Genomic DNA, 21617 nt, shown 5'->3' with positions numbered 1-21617 from the left:
AACTAAAATGATTAAATGAGATACAATTCAAAACAAATTTTTCCATAGTATTAATTGGGTCTTTATAAATGAGTCTATAGTTGCCTTTTGAATAGGATGGTGTCCATTGCTGAAGAACAATCATATTTGGGTGTTCATGGCATCTAAATGATTAAAAACCCCTGGTCTGGAGGTGTTTATCCTGACTGATTCTTCTGTCTGATTTGGTGAGCAAACCTAACCAGACATTTATAAAGGTGTACATGACAGACTCAGTTACTACTTAATAGACCCGTACAGCAGGTTGAACTTCCTCAGCTGGCAAAGGCAGTGCAAGCCGTACTAGCCCCAAAGCTCACGCTGCTGCTGAAGTGACACAAGCCGGCTTGCATTTCAGGCCCCATTTGTTCTTTAATTGTTAAATGCCTGATAAAATCACATGGGTGAAGGTCAGTGACATGACCCACAGAGAGCAACACTACTGTTACTAATCCCATTCACAATTTATACGGCTGCTCAATTATTTACGCGTTGGCACCTCATGCCCACAGCTTTTTGATGTACTTGGATTATTCCCCTCCACCTCTGAAAACATCTGTCACTGGTTCAGAGAGGCCTTATCTCACTGAGAAGCCACCATAAGGTTAAACAAAAAAGAAAGTCACACAGACAGAACTGTTGAGTCAATAAATCAATTTATTTAAAAGAATGTGTTACATTTTATTATAATGCTATGACCAAACATTTTGCTTTTACATAGTCATGTCAACTTGAGATTTATATTTCAAAACCTCCTCCAGGTATTCTGTTTGTCTTGCTCTTTTTGTTTCACATGTAGTATGTGCCCTACGTTGCTTATTTAGGTTTAAACTACACTTTGTAAATGCATTTGTGCCTTATTTTTTAAAAGGTTACCCAAAAACTGACACCGCTGAAAATACTGTACACAGAGATATTTCTGCTTGAGTTTCATATTCAAATAAATTAAAGTATCAGTCAATAGAGAAAGACAAGAGCAAACGAACGGAGAGAATGAAGGAGTAAAGAATGAGAGGGGGAGAGATACAAACAGACAAAGGTAACAGTCTCATCTTAAAGTCTAAGACAGGCCATCTGACAAGAAAGAAGGGAGATTTGAACCGTATGCTTACGCAGAGGCTTTGCATGAATCTGTGAAATCCTTATGATAACCAGCATAACTGTTATATAAGACAGCTGTGGTAATACAACAAAATCAAAATCTGTTCATAATCGCCCGCTCACTCAGCTTGTCTATTAAAGGAATATTCCAGGTTTTGTACAATTTAAATTATATATACATACACATTTTCATATTTTATATGAAAAAAGAAGCTAAAATAATTATGTGGGGCCAATTTTGGGAGGATTTAAAAGCAAAAATGAGAAACATATACATATATATAACATTTTGGTAAAACTTGTTTTAACTGAAAAGTTCAGTCATTTTAGTTTAAAAGCTGTAATTGGTTCAGAAATTACCCCCCATAATTTGTCAATTAATATACGGTTTGTGTCTGTACTATTACAACAGTATTTTAATACTTCTTCAGTTACTTCCATTATAAGTGTACCTCAGATTCTGTGGTAATCGTCTTTTTGGCAAAAGTGCTGTCAGTTGAGCTCATCTTGTATTAAAACCAAAATATCCCTTTAAAGTCAATGAATGTGACAGAAACATAATGGAACAAATGCAGGACAGAAATGGCATCTCATTCTTTACACACCACATACGCGTCATTTAAAAAGTGAAAAACATGGTCCGGAGTGACAGGTTTGTATGCGCCTGCGCTACAAGTAACACTGAAGAAAAACAGTCAAAGGGATAAACACACTCACACGTGGTTTGACGGAGACGGCTTCCTGTGCGGTCAGAGCCACCTAGTGCCGGATGAAGGCATGACATCCTAAAACTCAAACCAACCAGCCCAATACGCACACATAACTAACACTGCTGGCTTTCCAGTTCAGTGCTTCACATTTATAACACTGTTAAAAGAACTCAAGTCATATATGAGCAGAGCAAACACCCACTCAGCACTGGTACAGATGATCAGTGGGCAGGTGTTCTACAGCCATGGCCAGACCCACACAGAATCTCTGCAGATTCACAACACCCAGAATTCACAAGTTCATTATATTCCTCGTCCCTAAACATTATACAATGTCTAATTTGATCATTAGCTACTAATATAATTAATTTCAACTGTGTTTGGGTCTTTCACGTGCAAGAGCGCCCATTAAAAAAAGATTTATATTTTTATATTCATGTTGGTTTCATATGGTGGTTTTCAAGTCTGGGGCCCACTAACATCTCCGAATGACTTAAAATAATTCCAATTATAATTCTATTAAATTAATCTAGCTTCATTAAATTGCTTAAAAAATAAAATAGAATAAGAATAAAATGTGCATTTCGTTTTCCCCTCAGCAACTACTGTTTCATTAAAATACATACTTTCTTGATTTTTTTGGAATCACAAAAATAATTGTGGAAATTCCTTTAATATACTGACATTCCCAGTTGATAAAACAGTTTGAAAACAAGCAGCTTTGTAATAACTACAGCAAAAAATATGAAAAGCAACAAAAATACTAGCAATACTAGTAAAACTAATACCAGGGGCCTTTAAATACTGTTGGAAATGCAAAAATGTTGAGAGCCACTGAAGTTTTAAATATATTTCAAGATAAAAAGTACTGTTTTTAGAAATATTTTGAAGTAATATGGAACGAGTGATTTGGAAGCTGAATTAATCCCCAAAAATTTTATATCAGAAATTCAAAACATAATTCATGAGAGGCGGTCACCTCCGATAGCCTTGTGCGCAGCGCACTGACATATAGCACCATTGCACTTTGGATGTCCCGGCTCGTGGACCTTTCCCGATCCTGCCCACCCCTTTGAATAAAAAAAATAATAATTTTTTAAAAGAACATTACGTCATTGACCAATTTACCACATTTTACCAGCAGAAATTTCCAATAAAATCAGCACAGAAATTCCATCTGGGCCTGGCGATGCTAACGCAATCAAATACTGCTTTGGAGAATAAAAGACAGATGAGAGCACAAAAACAATTAAATTAAAAACCTCAGTTCAGCTAAAGGGCTGAAAATCTGTACAAACCTACTACCAACACAGTGGCAATAGTGAGGTAAGAGACAAATTAGTGTGGAAAAGCATGGAAAATATTGATCTGTCTCTCTTGCCCTTGTTTCTAGGCTTGTTTTCTCTTTCCCCCTCTCACTCTGATTGTCCAAGTGGAAATGTAGTAATGGTTTTTGCTTTTTTATAGATACATTCTGAGAGAGCATCCCTGCTCTCACAGGTGCATGTGTTAGTGTCAGGATGATGCATTAGTCAGACCGCCGACATTTCCATGTCTTTAAATTGACGCGCACTGCAGAAGCACAGTTCAGTCTCTCAGTTGTCTGCATCTGACCAGTCACATGACATGAATTAGTCACAATGCTGGTGCCATGTCAACGACCAGGGTGCGTTCTTCAGACATCACTTCACCACGTCAGTCTCCTGGAGCATTATAGTCTTTCAGTGTCGTCGCTCCCGTCCCGAGCTGGCAGTCAGTACGCCCAACATAAATCTGTCCAGTCCAGTGAAATGATGGTGAAAGTCTCTAAAAAGTCTCCTGTAGTTCCATATTTTGATCGTTGTATTGTGGATGTGTCATTTCCTGCTTCATATCTTCTTATTTCAGTAAGTGTGTATCAGTAGTGGATAAGCATATGGGACTGGTCTGAAATGTTTTCTGAGTCTCTGTATGCAGCTTTTAGTGTATGTGTGCGTGCATTTGAGAATTCAAGAGGAGATGATCTCTTTGTTCATGTGCCTCCATCCCTTCTGTGTCTCAACAGTTGGAAGATATTCTGTCAAAGAGAGATGGGTTTCAGAGCACAGACATTAATGACCACAGTACAAGATGGAGGCAGGCAGAGGCTTACCTTACCGCACATACCATCTTTACTGCAGTTCTTATTGTCCTTGTCCGTTGCCTCCTCTTCAACCTGAAAAAATATATCAATCAATATGAGTAAGAAGAGCAAGCAGACTCTCACTCAGAAGTGAAGTACCCGCCTCTTTTCTCCATTTCAGCTCACAGAAGACTCTCTCGAAGCACTCGTGCATGTAGTTGAACTGGAAAGGGAAAGGCAGTTTTAGTGCCAGGGCTCAATATATTTCAAAATGTCAAATTATGAAGGTTTAAAATGATAAGGCTTAAAATATATATGACACTGGACCACAAAACCATAAGGGTGTATAAATATTAGGGCTGTCAATCGATTAAAATATTATTTGATTGTCATGAGTTAACTTGTGATTAATCATAACTTAATCGCACATTTTTATTTGTTCTAAATGTACCTTAAATTAATACTTTTCAAGTTTTTAATACTCTAATCAACATGGGCATGGACAAATATGGACGCTTTATGCAAATGTATGTTTATTATCATTGAAACCATAGTCAACAGAGCATGAAGACTAGACATGTTTCAAAGATCATAGATGTTTTTCAAAGAACTTGTTTATGTCAATTAGACACATGAAAAAAAAAAAGAACATAGAAATACCAGGTTCCTATTACTTCTCTTTCTTTGCACTGGCAGTACCAGTCCAAAGTGGCAGTGCCAGTGGGTCTCGGAAACTAAATAAGGTTTGGGCAAACCCTAAAGATTTGTCGCCAGTGGCTTTTTTTAAGAGGGTAAAAAAAAGTTGCTAAAGGGGTCTACTCTGCAAAGTTGCTAGTTGCAACACTGTGCATCTCCATTTCTCCAACTACGGGCTAGGTCACGGGTCAAACAGAAAATGCGTGCTGCGTTAATCGCGCGTTAATAAAATTAGTGCCATGAAAATGAATTTGCGTTAACGTTTTAACTTTGACAGCCCTAATAAATATGCTTTCCATTGATGTATGGTTTGTTAAGATTGGACAATATTTGGCCAAGATACAACTATTTGAATATCTGGAATCTGAGGGTGCAAAAAAAATCTAAATACTGAGAAAATTGCCTATAAATTTGTCCAAATTAAATCCTTAGCAATGCACATTACTAATCAAAATTTACAAAGTATCTTCTTGGAACATGATCTTTGCTTAATATCCTAATGATTTGTGGCATAAAAAAAAAATCAAAAATTTTGATCCATACAATGTTTTTTTGGCTTTTGCTACAAATATACCCGTGCGATTTATGACTGGTTTTATGGTCCAGGGTCACATTTGCCAATGATAAACTTTCATGGCAACAGAGTCTTGTGCATGATGCAAGATCACATGGATGTATGGGACTCACATATGGAGTGAAGATTTTGACCCAGCGAGGTTTCTTCTCCCCTCGCGCATACTCAAAACAGAAAGCCATTCCCTCTTCATCCGTGTCCCACCTCTGCATCTCGGACCATTCAAAAGCTATCACCTGATTCTGTAATGACAGATCATTTAGAAATCATCTGAACTGTTTTTCTAATTTATAACGTCAATAAGCAACTTTTTACTTGGTCAAAGCAAACACATTCACCTCTAGAGTGCCATCCTCTGTGCACGCATGGAGTTTAAAGTGGCGGATGCTTATTGCAGTGACAACATGACCTTTCCTACGCGAGTCACAGGAGCAGTGCGGGAAAGTGATCTCATTGTAGCCCTCACAGGTCCTCAGAATACTTAAATACTGCAGATGAAGAAGGAAACACTTGCATTAAGATTCCATCACTTTTCAGTAAGAGATGTACTGCACAATATGTTATGATGACATCAAATACATTTTATTAATATGCTACTGTTCAAAAGTTTGGGCTTGGTGAGACTTTAAAAAAAAAAAAAAAAAAAAAAAAACACAGGCTCACCAAGACTGCATTTTTAAAATAAAAAATACAGTAAAACCAGCAAAAATTATTTATAAGAAAGGTTTTGTATATATTATATTAAAAATTGTATCTTATCCCTGTGATGCAAAACTGAATTTTCAGCAGTCTACTACTCCAATTTTCAATGTTATGCGATCCTTCAGAAATCATTCTAACATGCTGATTTAACATTTCTTATTATGAATGTTAAAAAAGTTGTTTAATATTTTTTGTGGAAACCATGTTCAAAAGAACAGTATTTATTTCTATATGAATTAGAAATATTTTTAACAAATGCCTTAACTGTCACTTTACATCCATTTAATGCATCCATGATGAATCAAAATATTAATTAAAAAAAATTACTGATCCCATATTTTGAGGGATAGTATATATGTGTGAAGTATTAAAATTATACACTAAATGTATTAAAAGAGCGCAAGATGATGACAAAAGTAATCAAAATGTAAAACAGGAAACAAGCATTAACAATTATTCAAATAAAAAAATACTGCAAATAATCCAATCAAACAAAAATATATGTTGATAACCTATATACCATATACCCCCCCCTCCCCTCTTCTGAATCCAAAGGATTTGTGTGATAAACAGACCATAGTTTAAATTAACATTCACTCTTAAATCAGTTCAACTCAAACTGATGATCTGTGATATTTGATTTGAGAGCTGGAAAAGATTCAAAACTTTTATTTTGTGTTCCACAGAAAACATAACAGCGCACATATTTGGAATGACATGGTGGTAAGTAAATACTGATTGAGTTCTCATTTTTTAACCCCAGACCTCCGCTACTTCCTATATCTGTAAATCTGCATTGTTTGTTGACTGACCATGGTCATTTTCTTCTGTTCAGTGAGCTTTTGGAGCTGGTAGGATTTCTCTCCCACTTTGATGAATCCCTTTTTCACATCATCCAGAGCCTGAGAGAGGACACAAGTAAACATACAGCAGTTACAGATTAAAAGCACACTGCCACAAACACAGATTTGCTTGAAAACACACACAGTGCAGACCTGATGAAAGCAATAGTTGATGGCCAGCTCATTATCATTGAGCAGAATCTCTTCTTCTGTGGTGAAGAGCCACTTGCGAAGCGTGAGGCAGGTGCCTGGGATGGCAGACGTATAGTTCTGCACATACAGCTTATGTGGAAACTCATTAGGGGCCAGCTTGCGTGCTAAGAGATCGAAAGAGACAGAGAAATAGAGGTCGATAAGCAGCAAGAAATACGGACAGAGAGGGCAAAGAAGAAAGAGTATTTATAGAAAGACTATCATGTACTTCATCATTAGATGTCACTTTATATCATGAATATTATATATTTAGATTTAATATATACTATATATAGTAAGGAAACTTCATATATTTTTCAGCAAGGTGGTGCTTTAAATTAATCAAATATCACAGTAAAGAAACTTATGTTTTCAAAAGATTTCTATTTCAAATAAATGCTGTCAAATAACCCTGAAAAAAATGCATCACAGTTTCCAGAACAAATATTAAACCGAACATCTGTTTTCAACATGGATAAAAATAATAAATGTTTCTTGAACACAAAATCAGAATATTAGAATGATTTTTACTGAACATTCTATTCATTGAAGAAATAAATAAATAAATTCTACTCTGCTGTTTTAAACATAATAATAATATTTTTTTTTTTGAGCAGCAAATCAGAATATTAGAATGATTTATGAAGGATCATGTGACTGGAGTACTGATGCTCAAAATTCAGCTTTAAAATCACAGGAATAAAATATATTTTAAAATATATTCAAATAGAACAGTTGTTTTAAATAGTAAATATAATTTAATTTTACTATACTTTTTGCTGTACTTTGGATCAAATAAATGCAGGCTTGGTGAGCGGAAGAGACTTAAAAAAATCTTACTGTTCAAAAACTTTTGACTGGTAGTGTACACATTAAAATTATTTATTTATTATTTTAAATTGCAATAATATTTCACATTACTGTTTTAACTATTTTTGATCAACTAAATTGGCGAGTATTAGAGACATATTTCACAAACATTACAGAAATCTTACAACTTTTGAACAGTCGTCTACATATGGAATACAAAATGCATTCATGTCATGAGAACCAACGTTTGTATCCGCAAATATTGAGCTCACATTGATAACAAGTCTCTGCTAATTAAACACACGAGTTGAGACATACAGGTTAAACATGTTCAAAGCTGTTCTATGAAATGTTTAATAAAATTCTAAATACACAGCACAGGATCATTTGGGACAAATGACATTCTACTACTATTTTGTGTGACACATCTAAACCACACATTTTGCCTTCATTAACTGTGTGTTGTGACTGGATAAGAAGATTAGTAAACAAAGCGGCTTGTATAAATGAACAGCCCATGAGCTCCCAAAGCCCATACATACAGACTAGAGAAAGTGCTGTACACTTGTGTGATTTTGACAAGTGTATTTGATTTAAAGTGTAAATTTATATTATAATTTATACCTAATCATTATACTAAGAAAAACAACAGCAATAACTACAAAACATGAACATACCCAATCATTTCACTCAATGACAGAAGTTGTTCTACTAGTGTGTAAAATTTCATCTCATGTCTATGGATGCATCTCAGAATATTAAAGGGACAGTTCACACCAAAGTGAAAATTCAGTCATCATTTACTCGCATTCTAGTTGATCCAAAGCTGTATAAATTTATTTCTTCTGCTGAAAACAAAAGATGTGTGTAACAAAGCCTGGTTCCCATTGACTTACGCAGTATGAAAAAAGAATATAAAAATAGTATGGAAGGACAGGACCAGAAATGATTTCGTTATAAACATACTTCAACAGAACAAAAAGTAATACAGGTTTGAAATTACTAGAGGGTGAGTAATTGACTGAAATTTCATTTTGTGGAAACTATCCCTTTAACATCTGAAATAAATGTGTGGTACAAAAATGTGCTCTTTAAAATACATCAACAATCAGATTGGAATGGAATCAGATGGTGTTTAAATATTTGTACAAAACAAAATTAAGAAATCTGAACCAACACAGGCATAAAAATACTGTCATACTAGAAAAAGAGAAACTCTTACCAAAGGAGTGGTTAATGACTTCAAACAGGGCAAAATAACTTGCAGTAATGCTGTCCATCCCAATTTTCGTTACAACAGCCTGAAAAAGACGGGGAAGAATGCAATGCATAGCGTTGGAAGCTGCTGCATTTGATATAAAATGTTGCATGATTAAATGCAGTACCTGGTAGACCTGGTCTGTTGTGCAATTCTTTCGCACTCGGACAGTAACTGTAGTTTTGTCTGGCATGGCTATCCTTAGCTCCACATCAGAAACACCATTATAATTCTAGGAGGAATGAGAGAGAGAGAGAGAGAGAGACCTAAAAATACAGTCCAAAAAGACAGAGCAGCACTTCAGGCTGCTTGAGAAGCACCCTGACAGGTACAGACTCACACTCACAGATGAGCAATGGAACATGCAAATGAGTATACAAATAACATCATGACTGCCACATTTTCAAAAGCTGCTTCTTCACACTGGTTAAACAATTTCATTGAATCAATTTAATTTTAACAACATTAAACAGATACAAAACCAGGTCTATCCGTTTTGGAAAGACATACTATACAGGTGTTTTTGAGCCCTGAGAGGATTGTTTAAAATTTCAGTTCTCTCTCTTTTTTTAAACAATGTTCTATTATTGCCTGCAGCTGACTTGATACTTAGATCTCTGATACATCAGCTAGTATTTACAGAAAGTAAGAATTTATAAAAATTTACATAGCAATATTAATTCAAAATAATTAAATTCCATAACCACATAGCTCCTTATGGTTTACACTTTTTTTATTATTAGCAATGAATATTATATGGGGCTGTTGAGAATTGAATTAAGATAAGAAATATGATTTCAGCTTACATCTTGATATTTAGCCATCGCATTAAAGGGATAGTTCAACCAAATATGAAAAGTCTGTCTTTAATTACTCACCCTCATGTCGTTCCAAACCTGTATCTTCCTTAATCTTCGGAACCCAAATTAAAATATCTTTGATTAATTCTGAGAGCTCTCTGACCCGCCCATAGACAGCATCCTTACACGATCAAGGCTCAGAAACGTAGCAAGGAGACCATTAAAATAATCCATGTGACATCAGTGGTTCAACTGTAATTTTACGAAGCTACGAGAATACTTTGTGTGTGCAAAGAAAACAAAAATAACTTTATTCAACAATTCGTCTCCTCCACGTCACCCAACAGCACCATTTTGGAGAGTATCACATACTTGAACAACGTATGCCGTTCTGTGTCAGCAGCACCGTATGCAGATACGCTGATTACTTTGTTTACGCTTTGATCTGAACGTAAACAACGTATTCCCGTACATATGTTGTTTATGCATGTAATACTCGCCAAAATGGCGCTATAGGGAGATGAACGGTTGAATTAGGTCGTTATTTTTGTTTTCTTTGTGCACAAAATGTATTCTCGTAGTTTCGTAAAATTATGGTTGAACCACTGATGTCACATGGATTATTTTAACGATCTCCTTACTACCTTTCTGAGCCTTGATCATGTTAGGGTCAGAGAGCTCTTGGAAAGCATAAAAAATATCTTAATTTGTGTTCTGAAGATGAACGAAGGTCTTACGGGTTTGGAAAGACATGAGGGTGAGTAATCAATGATTTTCATTTTTGGGTGAACTATCCCTTTAAGGGTCACGTAATAATTGACTGCCCCTTTGTGTTTCCCATAGCATCATATAATAGTGAATTTTTACAATAATAGAATAAATAGACCGCATTCAAGGTGAAATTAAAAACAGCTGAACTAAATTGAGCTGAACAGTCTTTAGCTGAATGAACTGTGATGTATGATATCTTCTCTGTGGCAGCACATCAGTTTGTCTTTACTACTGTATGTTAAAGGTACATTTTAATGCTAACTGACTTATGAAACTTTGTCATTGATGGGTCTTTGTGACAGTCACATTCTATGATAGAGGGCCATTGTACATGATTCAATAATTTTTTGAGCCAAGTGAGAACGCAATTCTGTAGTTATCATCAAGGTAAAGCAGATTTTTGCAGATCTACAGTCTCCTCTGTGTCCAAGTACATTTACATGTTCTCGTTTAGCTGTCTTTAATGTGTGCTGCTGATAATATTTAGGATTTAAAATTCATAAAATGTTAATTTTCAAAGATAATCATGATGAAGAAAACTCGTAAGGATCATAAACTTTTGTTGGTCAATGTGCGTATTTTCTGTAAAAATCCTATTGGGATTTTGTTGAGGGAACCAGGGTGATGCTACAAAAAATACGTAATGCTGCACCGCTCTGTTAGTCAATGACAAATAAATGGAATAGAATAAAGCTGGGCATGAATCATTTATATCATCCTAATGCGTTTAAAATTAGGCCTGGCCACCCTGTCCCAGAGGACAAACCCTGCATGCCCAGGCAGTGTGGTCATGTGATTGCTGAGGATGGACAGCAATAGACATTGCACATGGTATATTTTTGCTTGCAATCACCATGAGCGCAACCAAAACACATCAAACAGCCCTGCCATCCTTCATACTATTTTTTTTAAGATCAGATGACCCTAATGGGAATCAGTGTGGATAAATATCAGAAGGAAAGACACACGTAGACTGCCGTTTTTTCTCCAAATATCAGCGCGACTGCAAATATGATATTGAACTTATAAACGTCCAATAAATAGAAGTTAATATTAATTGACTTTAAGACACAAGATCCTGTTTTTGCTCTATTTCATCAGCGAAAATAGTTTCAAACAAAGCCACAACAGAACTAATTTGCGCCTCTGAGCAACAAACAATGGTGTTTCGTTACTTAAGGAATATGTTGAATGAATGACTCACTCATGCAGTGACTTGCCGCAACCTACTGGCAATTTTAGGTTTATATTTAAAGTATATTTTTCCCAGTATTCTTTCCCCCAAATCATTTCAAATACCAGTATTCAAGGTTTTTATTTTTATTTAAATATCAAAAATGCAGGTTAAATGCATTCATGTCCTGTAATGCATCTAAATGACACCTCAGATGCAGATTCAAATTTTTGTTAATAATGATTTATTTGGATTGGTAACAGCCCAATTGTGTCTTATTAAACATTTAAATTGAATAAATGTAAGAATTTGACACAAAAGATACATAAGTTTTATCAGGTTAGAAAACAAATTGGCCTTTTTAATGGCCCATGAAAGGTAAAAAAAAAAAAAACTATTTAAACAAACATTGGCCGGGTTTCACAGACAGGGCTTAGACTAAGCCAGGATTAGGCCATAGTTCAATTAGGACATTTAAGTGATTTTTATTAATGTGCTTAGAAAAAAACATTACAGGTGTGCATCTTGAGACAAAACAAAAGGCACTGATATATTTTAAGATCAGTCAGTTCAAGTTTATTTCAGTTAAAACAGCTCAGACTTACATTTTAGTCTAGGACTAGGCTTAAGCCTTGTCTCTGAAACCAGGGGTATTTTCTGTTACTTTTGCAAACTAACCACCTCTCAGAATATGAAGAATATCAAAAGCTTTGGGAGTCAGCTGTCAACAGCAGTCCTAAACCTGCCAAGGTACCAGCACAATAACACGTTTAGCAAAATATTGTCTAATTACAGTTATAGACGAAATTCCAGAAAAAAAATAGAGATAACATTTTTGTCATTATCGCACACCCCTGGTTAACACACAACACAACATAGTAAGTAGGTGGCAGTATTGCAGTTTAGCGCTTGTTGTCACCAGTTACAAAACAGAAAAAAAGACAATGAAGCAACATGTAGCTACTTCTGGCACACAAAATCACAGGCATTGGATCACAGGCATGGATTACGTAAAAAAAACAACATTGTTCTTTTTGTACAGTTTTATACGGTTTATGGTAACTCTCTCTTCCTTACACTGATATTTTAAGTGATTATTTACCCCAAAATGTCCTATAAATATCATCATAATATTGCGGTTGCGAATACTTTTGCTTTCGATAATCGTGTATTGTAAATCTGATATCTTGAGAGCCCTAATATATACACAAAACCTTACCTCATCAGACTCTGACAAAAACTCCTGCATGATGTCGCTCTCTCCGATTACCCGAACAGAACACACTGGTGAGATCAAGAGGGAAAGGCAGAGAGAGAGAGAGAATGTTGGAAACATCTGTAAACAGTTATTTTCTAGATTTTCATTTCACGGCCCCTTCCCGTGTTGTCTTCTCTTACCTTTCTCCAAGTATTCCTCCAGCCCTCGTCTGCGAGCGTCTAGCTGTTGCTCAGACAGGGAGAAGGGCCATTTCCCTGGCAGCTTGGGAAATGCAAAGTTGGCAAATTCCCTCTTCAGATTCTGATGTAAGATGGCAAACTCCCGATAACGCTTTGAGCACAACTGCCTGCCTGCCATGTATACGTTGTAGACCTGACACAAACACACAACAGTGTCAAAAATAACCATTAGGGGAAAAATTATTAAACCAAACAGAGCCATAAGCAGCCACAGCAGATAAAACACTCACCACAAACTTCTCTCCGTTCTGATCCACATGTTTGTAGGTGGGCACAGATATGGGCACGGCCTGCTTGTCACTGTAGTCATAGCAGGACTGCGATGAGCCATCGTCCCCGGGATCAAGGCTGTCCGTTTCTGGCTGAGGAACCGACAGGACAGCCAAGACTAACTCTTTCTCTCCTGCTCGGATGAGATCTACCACCTGCTTATGAGTGGCCCCTTCCACATTCACCCCATTTCTGCAGATGGAAAAAAAGAAGAAAGGATCTAGTTACAGAATTAAACTTGTATTCTCAGCCAATACCAGTGTGACGTTAAATGGTTAAAGCTATAAATCTTGTGTTTCCGGGAACTTTTAGAGGGTTAACGTCAGATCAGATATCTCCTAATCCTGAACCACTACTTAGGCAGAGTTCCTGAAGTTTCTATTTTCTGGTCTAATCTTTTCAGAGCTCAACAATAAGGATGGCCCGCTGGCCCACGGCCATGAGTGAGCATGTTTCAGCCAGCTGACAGAACAGTTAATTGCCCTTTTAAACCAGTGCTGTGGTACCACTAAAAACTTTACATTTATTGATCCTGTACAATTTTTTTTTGCCTTGCAGATTGAAATGTTTGGTTTTCTTGCTGTGATTTAACATGATGTGTTTGTCCCCTTTCCAAACTTGCAAAAATGACTAGTGATGATCTTGAAAGCACTAAATTTGCATTTATCAAAGAATTCAATTATTTCCATTAAACATTAAGCAGCACAACTGTTATCAACATAACAAGAAATATTTTTTTTGAGCAACAGCTTATAATGGCTAAGCATATAAGAATGCTTTCTGAAGGATCACGTGACACTGAAGACAGGAGTAATGATGCTGAAATTTCAGCTTTGCCATCACAGAAATTAATTCGATTTTAAACCAAAATAGTTGTTTTAAAATGTGATAATATTTCACAATATTACAGTTACACTGTATTTTTTGATCAAACTAATGCAGCCTTGTTGAGCATAACAGACTTCTTTCAAAAACATTAACCCAGAAGTAGGTGAATGTACAATGTATAATTTCTATTGCACTCTTGTAACAGTAACAATTCATTAAATATTTTATTTATTTATATATATATATATATATATATATATATATATATATATATATATATATATATATATATATAAAAATCTCACACATAAAAATGCATAGGTAAAAAAAAATATATTTTATTTTGTAAAAATCAAATCAATGGCCCAGCTGATTAATAGAAGAAAAAAAAAAATCCTTATTTTTGAGCTCTACTAAAAGTCAGGTTTTATTACAGTAGAGAGTTCTCAGGAGACGACTGAACAGGTCTTACTCAAAGTATCAAATGCCCTGAAAACCTGAGTGTGACCTCAAAATCTGTGATGGATGTGGTATATGTATGCATTTTGGTTAATACATTTCATTCTGCCTGGGTTTCAGAGATTATTCAGGGCAGAAAAAAAACTCTGTCTGAACATGTAGTCCAATGTGAACTGAAGAGTTTCCAGTTTAATATGTTGCAGTAAGATCACTGGAACAAAGTACTTAGGAGTTACTCAACAGCAATCAGCAGCACACTGACATACTCTCACCCTCATGTGTTACTCGTAGACACTCAAAGACGCTCTAAGTCAGCCACTCAAAGAAAAGCTGAATCAACTAAACGCTCACTCTTCCTCCTTGCTGTACATAAAAGAGTGGTAAATATCATACTCTCAGAAATAAAGGTACAAAAGCTGTCACTGGGGTGGTACCTTTTCAAAAGGTACATGTTTGTACCTAAAGGGTCCATTTTGGTACCTTAAAGGTACATATTAGTACTTACATATTTAGATGTAGTATGTACATATTTGAACCTAATAGGTACAAAAATGTACCTTTTGAAAAGGTACTGCCCCAGTGACAACTTTTGTTCCTTTATTTCTGAGTGTCCTGACTGTATTGACAGTAGCTCCAACCTTTAATGTGTCCTCACACCATCTCTCTCCTTTTGACACTCCATTAAACACAAGAGACCGAGCAGGATAACCTGCTTCCAGACTGTCCCAAATGTATTTCCACATTCTGAAAGCTGAGCCCTCCATTATATATTTGTCATGACATTCTACAGTGCATTTATCCATTAATAACATGGTAACAAGGGAGCACAAGAGAACTGAGCGATTTCAAGTTGATAGAAAAAAAAAATCATATAATCTGACTTTTTTTCCATGTTTAAGTGCAATAATCGGGTCCCCAGTGCAACTCCCAAAGCAGAAAATTAGAAAAATTTTTGGTAAGCCTTTCTCTGCAAGCTTGCGGAAAAAATGATCACGTCAGATTTCTCTGCCCCTGTGATGTAGAAAGTAGGGCTGGGCGATATCATGGAGCGACATTTAATACAGAGCCATAGGTCACTGATAAACTACGCAATATCGTGTTCACTATCGCAGATGAATCGCCTTCGATAATGAACATGATATTGTGTAGCTTGTCAGTGAACTACGGCTCTGTGTAGTTAATGCCTCTCCATCTGAAAGCAGGTGATGGAGATTTACCGCTAATCACAGAACCGGCTTTACTGACGAGATGCACATTACAATCGCATGCAATATATCGTCCAGCCATAGTAGAAAGGGGATCTTATTATAATATTTACACCCCTTAATCTGGAAGTATCCACCCATGTCACCACCATTGTGTTTTCGCAAGCAAAAACGGTGAACCAGTCCTAACGCCATAGCGAAAGTTTGAGTAAAGCATGCTAACTGTTCGGTCTTTGGCTGCACTGATGAGCACAGAATACTATTTAGAGTCCCAGGCTCAGAGAAGACAAGACAGCAGTGGATTTATTTACCGTATATTACGCTGCTGCCACACAGATATAATATAACCATGCAATTTCTGTGTGTAAAAACCTGTGTATTTGACTATTTAAGCACAATAATACATGAAAGAGGTCTTAGTTTAGTACTCACATGCCGTGGCTGCTTCAGATGAGTGCGCTCAGACGCCATATCAGAAGTTTAAACTAAAATGGATGATTTCAACATGATAGACATGATAATCAAAACCAAAAATATGTTTTTTAGTAGAACATCTGAGATATGAGCAGTAAAGGCACAGCCCTATTCTGGAAAAGGGGGTGAGGAGCAGCAGCTCATTTGCATTTAAAGAGACATGGACGAAAACAGCATGTTTCTGCTTCCACTCAAAATAGGCATTTTCAAAATTAAATAAATTATCTGTGGGCTATTTGGGCTGAAACTTCACACATTCTGGGGACAACTGAGACTTATATTACATCTTGTAAAATGGGGCATAATAGGTCTCCTTTAAAGTGCCGTGTATCGATACAGACTTCCAGATTAAATTCCAAATCACTCGATTTGATTTTGATTCAGTCAGGTATTTTTAAGGGAAAATTTGTTGTGAATCAGCTGCACTGGTTATTTAGTATGTTTGTTTATGCATAGTAGCATACAAGGACGATTCAATATAAATATATCCTTTGCCAATATTTTGAGGCTCACAGTTGTTTTGTTGCTTCCCATTAAATGCAGATCGAAAACTATAGCCTAAACATCACAAAATTATTAATTCAAAAATATAACAAGACCCAAACTGTGCAGTTGCGTAAATTAGTTCAGCAGAACGCAGGGAACCCTGCAGCACTGTAAGTTTTCATGCAGCCACTGAAAATAAGCATAGTATAAAGGTTTGCTCTTTACACTTTAAAAATCAATATCAGGATTGATCAAATTAAGAAAACAATTAATGTGAAAACTGATCTTTTTAAACTGCCCTTTCAGTCGTCTCTGAGGGTGCTTCGTAAAATGTTGCATTTGATTCAAGCGAGCATGCAGAATGTTTTTAGGAGCATCCACAAAAAAAAAGGGTTGGTGTTTATAAGACGTATGAGCACTGCTTTGCCCTCCTCTCTGTCCTTAGTTTACACTGACTGATGCTGAGCTCTGTCCAGCGCCACGGAAACCACTTGTCACCATGGCAACCAATGCCAGCATCAATGAGGTGCCCTGTGAATATTAACATGCAACCGGAACCGCTCCAGTGAAGAATCAAGACAATAACATCAACAAGTAATAAATCGCATACCAAATAAAACCCAGACGTTCCTCCTAATAGATATCCCCTAATGTAGTCCACAGACAACGAGTCTGCGGTTACATAATCGTGCTGCAAATGTTTGAGATCACCATGGACGTGCCAATCATTCAGAAGGTGTGTGCTATTGTTCGCACAATTGTCCAGTGCGGTTTATTTCGATTTTGACCCAGTATTGCTCAGAACAGTGCGCATTCAGCTACAGCAAGAGGAGAAGGAATGAGAGAGCTTGTCTGTTCACGGTGCTGTATGTGACCTGAATCTGCAATGAAGACAAACGCGTCCAAACACAAACCTCCTTTATCTAGTGGAAATGAAGCAGCCATTCACACAGAGACATACACCGATGCATATGACAGGAAGAGACACTGTGTGCAAAGAGACGTTAAAGGTATAATTCAGCCTGAAATTAAAAAGCATGTCATCATTTACTCACCCTCATGTTGTTCCAAATGTATATGACTTCCTTCTAAAGAACATAATAGAAGATGTTAGACTAACAGTCTCTATTCACTTCTCTTTTTTCCATACAAGGAAAGTGAATAGATTGAGGATGTCATCTTGGCTAGGATGCCCTTTTGTGGTCCACGAAAAAAAAAAAAAAAAGTTTCAGGAGAGTCAGGAGTCAAGAATCAGGTTTGGAAAAACATGAGGGTTGATAGATGACAATTTTTATTTTTGGGTAACTATCTCTTTAAGATCAGGGAAAGGCAGGAAAAAGTCAGTTCTGTCAGATGTCCTTGAATTTATCAAGACAGCTTCTAAAAAAGGAGATATTTCCTAAAACCTAAAGGATATGGGATGATTGTAATACTAGATGTCTGAATGACAAGCCTGGATGTGCTCAGAACATTAAATCCTGCTGTAAACAAGTGCTTTCTGCAATCCTGGACAAATGTGTCTTATTAGGGAAGTTCTATTACATCTGTATGGTATTTAAATGACGTACATTTTTATTAATGTGCCGTATTTTTTCGTGACAGAAAAGATGGTTTGCAGTGCTGCAGCTAACTTTCATCTTCTCACTCCAATATACATCAACCTACTTATTAGCCACGTTAGCACTTGCACTGGATTACGGTCTTCAAATGCCTTAAAAACACACTGGTGACTTTCGCCTGTAACTTAGTGTTTAAGAGCAAACTGGCCGCTTTATGTCTAAAAAGGGATGACGGTGAAGGTGGGCAGCGCAGCTAAGCGCGTCTTGATGTAGTCCGTAGATCATTTATATATAAACTTACACTTCAAGAATACGGTCGCCCTTTGAGATTCCGGCTCGGTCTGCCGCGCCGCCCGGTAACACGGCGCTGACGTGCTGCAGCGGGGCATAAAGTTCGCCGTTGATGCTCCTCAGCTGCCCTCCTTCGCTTACTTGCCCGCGGACATTGAAGCCATAGCCCGAGTCCGACTTGACGATGCGGACCAGCCGAGGCCCGGAGGTGACCGTGGTCGCGACGAGGCCGCCGGCGCACGTTCCCGAGCTCATGCCGGAGCCGTTGCGTGCCGCCGAGTGAAGCGTGGAAGGGCCAGCGGAGCGGCTGCCGTCTCCTTCGACAACATCTGCCATCTTTATTTGAAGAAATCCTGCCTCCACAGCGGGCTCGGGCGCCGAAGTGCTACATGAGCTTATTGGCTGTCGGAGTGCGTCAGACTCCAGACGGGAAAGACTGACGCCAAACCGCCCCCATCACGAGACACTGCTGCGTTTGCGTGCCTTGAAAGTTACTTCTGTCACGTAACAACAAAGCAGTGCACCATGGGAAATGTAGTGCGGAACACTGACGGAACTAACAGCCAGTCTATTTGCATGGTTGCTCCTTTTGTAAAATGGAAGAATAATCAGTTATCATTGGACAGAAAGGACCGGGTTTTTTTTTTTTCATGTTTAACAAACTGGAACAGATTGCAGGATGGTGATTCAAATATTCAGTCAATGTTCCTTCTGTTTATTTTTTACTTTGTCTTCTGATTAAATTTAATGTACACAAAGCTAGAGCAATATACTCTAAACATAATTTTAGATGATATTCTGTTTAGAAACAATGTGTATGCTATAAAAACAACACATGAGCTAGTTAATTCTTTAACTTACTCAAGTCTATCTGTCCAAAAATCCATTATGAGGGCCCCACAAGATGGAGACATTTAGCCTACTTGAAAATATACTATTTCAATAATTGTTACTCACTCACAAAATTGTATTTTCAAATCTAGAAGTGGTTCTAATTGTGTGCTCCTTATACATGTACATTTAGAGAACATTTTGTATTTTCTGACATTTTGTGTTCCCTTCAAACTATCTTTTTTTTTTTTTTTGGTTTTAAAAAGCCATTAAATTTACCTTCATAAAACCTGCAGAAACTCTTTCAATAAATAAAAAGATTTTAATAAAAAGCCACAGCAAATCTGTCTCAGTTTTTGTCTCTTCATGTGGTCCGGATATGGACTCGATGATGGTGAGTTCAGATCTGTGTGCGGGCCATCCTGTTTGTTGTTGGACTACTTGTGTGTACAAAACCCTCATTGGCTTATTTGTTGTTGCTGCCATTTTTAGCCAGGACTCCCTGGAAGAAGAGATGTTGTATCTCAATGGGATGTTTTCCTGGTTAAATAAAGGAATAATAATAAATATAACTGCAAGCAGCGATTAACGGGGTTCAAGCATTTAAGCACATAAGGAAAAAGTTTTTGTGTTAACATGGCTGTAACCACCTAAAACAATAATTAAAAACAGCATTTTGTGCAAATGCAGGTAATTTTACCAAAGAAATATGATGATTTTTAACAATTATGACTGTTATTGCGCCACCTATGGTCCGATCTCCATGAAACTTTGCATGCTTGTTAAGAGTCATTAGTCACATGTTTTCACCACGTTTCATAAAGTTTTGAGTTTTCGTTTAGGTTTTATAGGCTTTTGGGTGTATGTGGCCACACCCCTTTTGTAAATGACCCTGTTATAGATGACAAAAGGACAATTTTATTTATTTTTTTATGATTATTGATCTAGAGAGTCAAGAGGATATTACTGCAGTGGTTTGATCGAGATAACCTAGGACTAGTTCGCAAAAGTAGGTTTTTTGTGAATATTTAATGAATGATTTGATGCACAGCATTACTCCCAGAGGCAAAGTTGCTCAGAATGAGGAGATCTATCATATGATATGAACGAAGATCATATGTTTGTGTGAATATATGAACATGTTCTGCAATTTGAGGTCATTTTATACAGAAATATTGTGTTTTTTACACACATGACACGTTTTCACCTAGTTTCATGAAGTTTTGGGTTTTCGTTTAGATTTTATAGGCTTTTGGGCATATTTGGCCACGCCCCTTTATTAAATAACCTCGTTATAGCTAACCAAAGGACAAAATTCTAAAATTTTTGATAATTATCCTTCTGTGTGTGACCTTCTGCTGTGCTCTGCCTTGCTTATTGACCACACCAGCTCGTTAGAAGAGAGCTCCATGAAGGTTTAAGCCAGGGATCTCCAACCCTGCTTTCATTGGCCGATGGCGGCCATGTTTTTTGAGATAAGCGAATGTCCTCATAGGCTGTGTCCAAATTCAGGGTCTGCATCCTCCTTAGGATCCTTCCTACCCGGTTGAAGGAGGAGGGATCCTCCGACGTCCGCAAAACCCGGAAGTCGGTGTTTGTGAATTTGGACAGCCTACCCTTCTTTCAGTTCCCTCCCTTACCCGTTGCTCATATCCTGTCGCCTAGCAACCGTGACAGCGCCAAGCAAGAAGCGGGAAAATGGACAAACAAAGAGTTATTCTCCTCATTTTAATTCTTTTGGAAGAAATAAAGCAATTAAATAAATTAAATACTTTCTTTGCTCGTTGTCGGAGAGTTTTTTATATCAGACTACAAGACAGTCACATCCAGGTAAGCCATTATAGCCTATTTTTTTTTTTTTTAAGTATTCTACTAATTTCTCCTACAAATTCATTGAGCCGAAGCATAAACTTTAGCTTGTTTTGTCAGAGAAACTCCTCTCCCACTCCGCTACCGCTCGCTTCGTCCGCCATTACGCTCTGCCGAAAAGAATTATGGGATAGGTAG

At 37.0% G+C, this 21617-nt stretch overlaps 1 protein-coding gene across 6 annotated transcripts; it reads right to left on the bottom strand.

The window, feature by feature from the left end:
- Positions 1–658: 658 nt before the first annotated feature.
- Positions 659–19288, bottom strand: LOC306886975 (sorting nexin-27-like). 6 transcript variants are annotated; one of them, XM_079444402.1, is made up of 13 exons: positions 18790–19260; positions 13438–13669; positions 13148–13340; positions 12969–13033; positions 9132–9236; positions 8969–9047; positions 6898–7061; positions 6715–6804; positions 5539–5688; positions 5314–5442; positions 4094–4153; positions 3966–4023; positions 659–3885 (listed from the first exon to the last, which is right to left on the bottom strand). In XM_079444402.1, the coding sequence occupies exons 1-13, from the start codon at positions 19113–19115 to the stop codon at positions 3818–3820; spliced, it is 1719 nt and encodes a 572-aa protein (XP_079300528.1). In that variant the 5' UTR covers positions 19116–19260; the 3' UTR covers positions 659–3817. The 6 variants fall into 6 exon arrangements, with proteins under 6 accessions (XP_079300528.1, XP_079300529.1, XP_079300530.1 ...); XM_079444403.1 differs by having other exon boundaries at positions 660–3885; positions 3975–4023; positions 18790–19288; XM_079444404.1 differs by having other exon boundaries at positions 660–3885; positions 3961–4023; positions 18790–19274.
- Positions 19289–21617: the final 2329 nt, after the last annotated feature.

This window comes from Barbus barbus (assembly GCF_936440315.1).
Source record: "Barbus barbus genome assembly, chromosome: 21".
Classification (NCBI taxonomy): Eukaryota; Metazoa; Chordata; class Actinopteri; order Cypriniformes; family Cyprinidae; genus Barbus; species Barbus barbus.
Note: the sequence above shows the minus strand (reverse complement) of the source record. Positions and strands in the feature narration are given on the sequence as shown.